This window comes from Grampus griseus (genome assembly GCF_964374135.1).
Source record: "Grampus griseus genome assembly, chromosome: 16".
Lineage (NCBI taxonomy): Eukaryota > Metazoa > Chordata > Mammalia > Artiodactyla > Delphinidae > Grampus > Grampus griseus.
Genome location: NC_139010.1, coordinates 51,207,910 through 51,214,539, shown reverse-complemented (window position 1 = coordinate 51,214,539; position 6,630 = coordinate 51,207,910). Strand labels below are relative to the sequence as shown.

Here is a 6,630-nt window from a genome sequence, read left to right as displayed (position 1 = left end):
TCCTCAATTTGGGATGATTTATTGTTTATTCAGGTATTCCACAGATGCAGGTACATAAAGTTGATTGTGCAGATTTAATTCGCTGCTCCTGAGGATGTTGGGAGAAATTTCCCTTTCTCTTCTTTGTTTGCAGAGCTCCCGGGGTTCAGCGTTGGATTTGGACCCGCCTCTGCGTGTAGGTCGCCTGAGGGTGTCTGTTCCTGCCCAGACAGGACAGGGTTAAAGAAGCAGCTGCTTTGGGGGCTCTGGCTCACTCAGGACGGGGGGGAGGAAGGGGTACGGAATGTGGGGTGAGCCTGCGGCGGCAGAGGCCAGCATGACGCACCAGCCTGACGCGTGCCATGTGTTCTCCTGGGGAAGTTGTCCCTGGATCACGGGACACTGGCATGGTGGGCTGCACAGGCTCCCATGAGGGGAGGTGTGGATAGTGACCTGTGCTTGCACACAGGCTTCTTGGTGGCTACAGTAGCAGCCTTAGCGTATCATGCCCGTCTCTGGAGTCCACACTGATAGCCACGGCTCGCGCCTGTCTTTGGAGCTCCTTTAAGCTGTGCTCTTAATCCCCTCTCTTCACGCACCCCGAAACAATGGTCTCTTGCCTCTTTGGCAGCTCCAGACTTTTTCCCAGGCTCCCTCCCAGCTAGCTGTGGCACACTAGCCCCCTTCAGGCTGTGTTCACGCATCCAACCCCAGTCCTTTCCCTGGGATCCAACCTCGAAAGCCCAAGCCTCAGCTCCCAGTCCCTGCCCGTCCCGGCAGGTGAGCAGACAGGCCTCTTGGGCTGGTGAGTGCTGGTCAGCACCGATCCTCTGTGCGGGAATTTCTCTGCTTTGCCCTCCGCACCCGTTGCTGCGCTCTCCTCCGTGGCTCCGAAGCTTCCCCGCTCCGTCACCCGCAATCTCCACCCATGAAGGGTCTTCCTAGTGTGTGGAAACCTTTCCTCTTTCACAGCTCCCTCCCAATGGTGTAGGTCCTGGCCCCATCCTTTTGTCTGTTTTTCCTTTTTTCTTTTGCACTACCCAGGTATGTGGGGAGTTTCTGGCCTTTTGGGAGGTCTGAGGTCTTCTGCTTGCATTCAGTAGGTGTTCTGTAGGAATTGTTCCACATGTAAATGTATTTCTGATGTATTTGTGGGGAGGAAAGTGATCTCCATGTCTTACTCTGCTGCCATCTTGAAGCTCCTCCCTCAGGGGCATCTTTTAAAATGGTATTTTATAACATGTTATTGTTAATGAAAACTACTGGCTTTTATATTTATTTTATAATTGACCACTTTGCTGAACTTTTACTGAAGGTAATGTCACCTTGTTGCAACTAAACCATTTCACGTTCTAACCAAAGCAAACTTTAAAGAAACCCACTTGCTGTTCTTCACTGGTGACCAGCCATCATGCCCTCTTATTTTGAATAATAGGATAAGCACCTGCTCATAAACAGAAAGCAGGCACAACTGCAAATACATAACAAATGTATTTTAAATACAGGTGCTAAAAAGCACCTGTATTTCTATCCTTTACCCAGTTGCTTTTCTTGAGTTTTTCAAGACTCACATTGTGCCATTAACTTTTCTTCCTTTCTAGTATAACACGAAAGACCTCAATGTTATACCTGGTACAGTTGGGGCTAAAATATAGTCAGTTGGTTGAAAAAGTAGATCATTGTGGGGCATCAAAAAAAAGTTGAACATACATCCCCTTAAACATTTTAAGTTTAAAATATATAAATGTACACTCACGTGCCAATCTTTTAAAGAAAGGTCAAAGCCTATTCTTGGAAGTATGGCTCCACTGATGGGAGATCTACAGTTTGTTGAGTTCCAGTCTCTTTAAAGAAGAAAGAAAAGTGATATTTCATTAGGTTTGATTTGCATAATTAGTAATGTTGAGCATCTTTTCATGTGCCTATTGGCTATCGGTACATCTTCCAAAGATATATTGGATACTTTTCAGATCTTCTGCCCATTTTTATTTTATTCACTTATTTATTTTTGGCTGCGTTGGGTCTTCGTTGCTGCACGTGGGGTTTCTCTAGTTGTGGCAAGTGGGGGCTACTCTTGGTTGCAGTGTGTGGGCTTATCATTGTGGTGGCTTCTCTTGCTGTGGAGCATGGACTCTAGGCACATGAGCTTCAGTAGTTGTGGCACATGGGTTCCGTAGTTGTGGCTCACAGGCTCAGTAGTTGTGGCACACGGGCTTAGTTGCTCTGCAGCATGTGGCACCTTCCCGGACCACGGCTTGAACCCATGTCCCCTGCATTGGCAGGTGGATTCTTAACCACTGCGCCACCAGGGAAGCCCCCTCTGCCCATTTTTAAATTGGGTTGTTTGGTATTTGTTGTTGAGTTGTATGAGTTTTTTATATATTTTGGCTATTAACCCCTCATCAGATATATGATTTTAAAGTATCTTCCCATTCAGTAGGTAGTTTTTTTTTTTTAACCTGACAAAAACTTTTACACACACACACACACACACACACACACATATATATATGTATATTTCCAGATTCTTTTCCTTTATAGGTTATTACAAAATACTGATTATAGTTCCCTGTGCTATACAGTAGGTCCTTGTTGGTTGTCTGTTCGTTTTGTTGATAGTTTCTTTTGCTGTGCAGCTTTTTAGTTTTGCATTTGTTTCCCTTGCCTGCGGAGATATATGTGGAAAGATAATGCTAATACCTATGTCACGCCCGATAGCCTGTTAGAATGGCTATTATCAAAAAGGCAAGAAATAAGAAATGTTATAGAGAGGATGTCGAGAAAAGGGAACCCTCATGTGCTATTGGTAGGAATGTAAATTGGTCCAGTCACTAAGGAAAACACTATGGAGATTCTTCAAAAAATTAAGAATAGAACTACCATATGATCCAGCTATTCCTCTTCTGGGAATTTATCCAAAGAATATGAAAGCACAAATTCGTAAATATATACATACTCCTATGTTCACTACAGCATTACTTATATAGCCAAGATATGGAAAAAACCTAAATGTCCATCAACAAATGAATGGATAAAGATGTGGTGTGTATGTGTGTGTGTGTGTGTGTATATACACACACACACACACACACACACACACACACACCACATATATAAAATGGAATACTACTCAGCCATAAAGTTAGAGGAAATCTTGTCATTTGTGACACCACTGATGGACCTTGAGGGTATCATGCTAAATGAGATAAGTCAGATAGAGAGAGACAAATACTATATGATTTCACTCTTATGTGGGGAAAAAAAAAGAAAAAGAACAAACTAAATGAAACAAACACACAGATAAAGAGAACAGAGTAGTTGTTACCAGAGGGGAAGGAGGGATGGAGGGAAAGCAAATCGGGTAAGGAGTCAACTGTATGGTGATGGATGGAAACTTTTGCTGGCAAGCTGTAATGTACACATGAGTTGAATTATAATGTATACACATAAAACAATGTTATAAACAATGTTACCTCAATTTAAAAAAAAAAGAAGAAAAAAGAGAACTTATAAAGACTCTGGTAAAGCAATCCAAGTGCAGAATTTCCACTGGATCTCCTCTAAATCTAGTTGTCTTGCTCACAACTATTTTGACAGTTCTTTTTAATGACTCATCTTTTCCAAACTTTTCAAAAGCATTAATTTTCCAGGGAATTCCTTTTTTTCCCCTCCTGGTTCATCAGTTTTTATAATTTTAAATTAACTTGGATTAATTTTACAATGCTAAATACAATGGCATAAACAGACTTGTGAATAAACACACACCTAACTTTTGGTGAATCCAAGTGGGGTGAAGGCAGAAGCAAGCTGGCACTCAAGGAAGTGGCAGACTCTGGGTGTGAGGGCTCAGCAGCAGTGGCCATGAGTTTTATGGAGGGAGTGTAGTAGGCTAATCCATCATATTGCTTAAGAAGAAGTAAAAAATGCTTTATTTTTAGAACCATGATGCTTAATATATAAAGAGAAATGAACATACACACATATGTGTGAAATATTCTTCTATTTGTATTTTGTCAAGGGTTTTTATTCTTGTTTATTTTTCAAAAATCAGGAGTGGACTTTAAATTTTATCAAATGTCTTACAGGCATCTATTAAGATGAGTCTGATTTTTCTCATTTGACCTAGTAATATGATAAAGTGTAGTACATTGAAAAGAACTGAAAAATCCTTACATTTCTAGAATAAATCTCACCTGGTTATGGTATACTCTGTTTTACCAAGATCTTATTTAAGGATCTAAATTCATAAGTGAGTTTGGTGTAAAGCTTTCTTTTTAAAATTATCTATTCTCTGACTCTCAGAACAGTGTTCATATCTTCATCTAAATGATTTTCTTAATATCAATATAGCATAAATGCAGATATTTACAAAAAAGGCTACTTCTACTTAATATAATGATCCTGCTATTAAAAAAATTATTTCCAAAGTTGATTGAGTCCAGTGCTTTGAGATTTTTACTATAGCAATTAGAAAAATCAATATTAGGTTTTCAGGGGCTTCCAACTCAAAGGAATCCTATTTCAAGGATATCACGGAGGTAAGAACCAGCAAACGAAGAGGCCAAGTGTGATTTTACGTGCACTTTTCCTTTCCTTCCGCAAATTTTACAGCAATTCCTTTTAGAAAGGACTTGGACTTGACGATTATAATGAAAGAGAGGCTTAAAGCAAGAGAAGATCAACTAAAAGCCAACCCCTTAACATAAGTTTTAAGAGTCCTCAAAATAACCACTTTTTGAGTAGTAAAATTTAAATAAGCCATGTATATCAAGTAAAGCTGAAAAGCATGAACTTTTAAATGAGCAAGAAACATTTTTAAAGAGTCTCTTGAATATTGAAACATCTTATTCAATTATACCTTCCATTTATCACTTAACGGAAAGGATAAATGAACTAGTCTTTGCTTTTCTCTTAAAATATCTAAATTCTTTACGGGGACAGCCTTTTTTTTTTTTTTTAAATGCTTTACTAGGTTTTGCTATTTTAATGGCTTAAATATAAGACTGCTTTTATAGACTACCGGTATCTAGCTCCAAGTGAAAATAGTGAGTCATACGGAGGTTCCATTTCTGTTGCGGCTGATGGATTCTCAAAAGGCAGAAGGGAGTGTTGACAGAGACGGCGACTCATTTCAGCTCTCACACTTGGCTTTCTTGCAGGCTGGAAGAGAATCATCATCTACTTCTGATGTCCGAGGTTTCTTCACCGTGGAAATAATTCCAAAAGCAGTTTTTCTAGTTTCTATAAGACAAACAGGGAAACCAAAGTGCCTGAAGTTAAGCCATGATTTCAAAAGAGGTGGTTTTAACAAGCATCCCCATGTTACTGTGACTTACAGCATGAGTAAATGATGAAACCATAATAAACTGCTATGAGTGTTGATGCCATTTACAGTTCTCACCTTGCCCCACCACCAGCTTCTACAAATATCTGTATATTTTTAACATCTAGTTCATTCCAAAGGGACTACCCCAAGGGTAAAACTATATAGGGCAGGTTATCTCTAATGGTCTGTCCGAGGCATCTTAGGTAGCCAGAACCCAAGTTTCAGAGCTTGGTGCAGCACATGCTTAAAGTGTGGTAGAAACACAAATGAATCAAGACAGCAACTACAACAGTCTGCTTCCCTGGTTGTGTGTGTGCTCACTTCATTTTATAGCACAGACCATTCATTATCTGTGTTCCCCACTAGATCATGATTATACCTCTGAAGAATCAATTGTATGGCGAACATCCAACAATGCCTGGTTATTTAACAGGTGTTTAAGAAATACTTGTTGAGTGAACGAGGAATAACGCACATGGTTATTGATCTCTTATATATTGGTGACAATGAACAAAGAAGAATGGGAATTATTAAAAGTTTAGGTCAGGTTGCTAGTAGAGTTCAACTTAAATGTAGCTAACTTCTGCTAAAAATGTACTAAGGGGCCAGGCTCTGTGTCATCTACAGAGGATCTTAGGATGCCTAACACAGTACTTCTTCCTACCACACACTGAGATAGCACATCAGGGGCAAATATAATAGGAATGGAGGCACCACAAGAAGTAACTCTGCCTGGATGAATCAGGAAGGTATCATGAAAGAAGTGATGCTAAGAATAGGGAAGAAGGAAAAGGAAAGGAGAGGAAAGTGTTCCTTTGCAAAGGCATAGGGAGAGAGGTAAGAAGAATCTAATATACTTAGGGGACAATATGGCCGGTGTAAAGGAGGAACATGAAAAAATTAGGGGGAAACGAGGCTGGTACTTGTGAAGGGCCACAATGCCGTGAAAAGAGATTTAAACTGAGTCCTTAGGAAACAGGGAAGGACTGGGGAGGAGAGAAAGAGAGACCCCTTGGATACAAAGGAGATAAAAATCAAAAGGATTTGATAAACATAAATTTAGTTAAGAATTATTTCTTATTTCATGTACAAAAGTCAATTCTAAAAGTTAAATATTACCTTCTCATTTATCAGGATTAATTTACCAAGTCTACTAAATCTTTGCCAGTTATTTAAAAGCATTTTAATTTATAAAAGGGACAAAACTGCTCTCAAGGTCATTAAAATAACAACATAATCAGAGAACCTCAAAATAAACAGCAATTGCCCGTGATTTCCAAAAAATGTTACATTTAGAGATGTTTATCACTATGATTATGAGTAAA

General features: G+C 39.6%; 1 protein-coding gene across 1 annotated transcript in view; it reads right to left on the bottom strand.

Moving 5' to 3' along the window:
* Window positions 1–2,381: 2,381 nt before the first annotated feature.
* The window catches only part of RPP30 (ribonuclease P/MRP subunit p30), a 30,979-nt gene continuing 26,730 nt past the window's right edge, over window positions 2,382–6,630 (bottom strand). Inside the window, exon 11 of the mRNA XM_082674053.1 lies at window positions 2,382–5,220. Within this exon, the coding sequence (XP_082530179.1) occupies window positions 5,111–5,220 (110 nt within the window). The 3' untranslated portion in view covers window positions 2,382–5,110. The remainder of the gene's footprint in view (window positions 5,221–6,630) is intronic.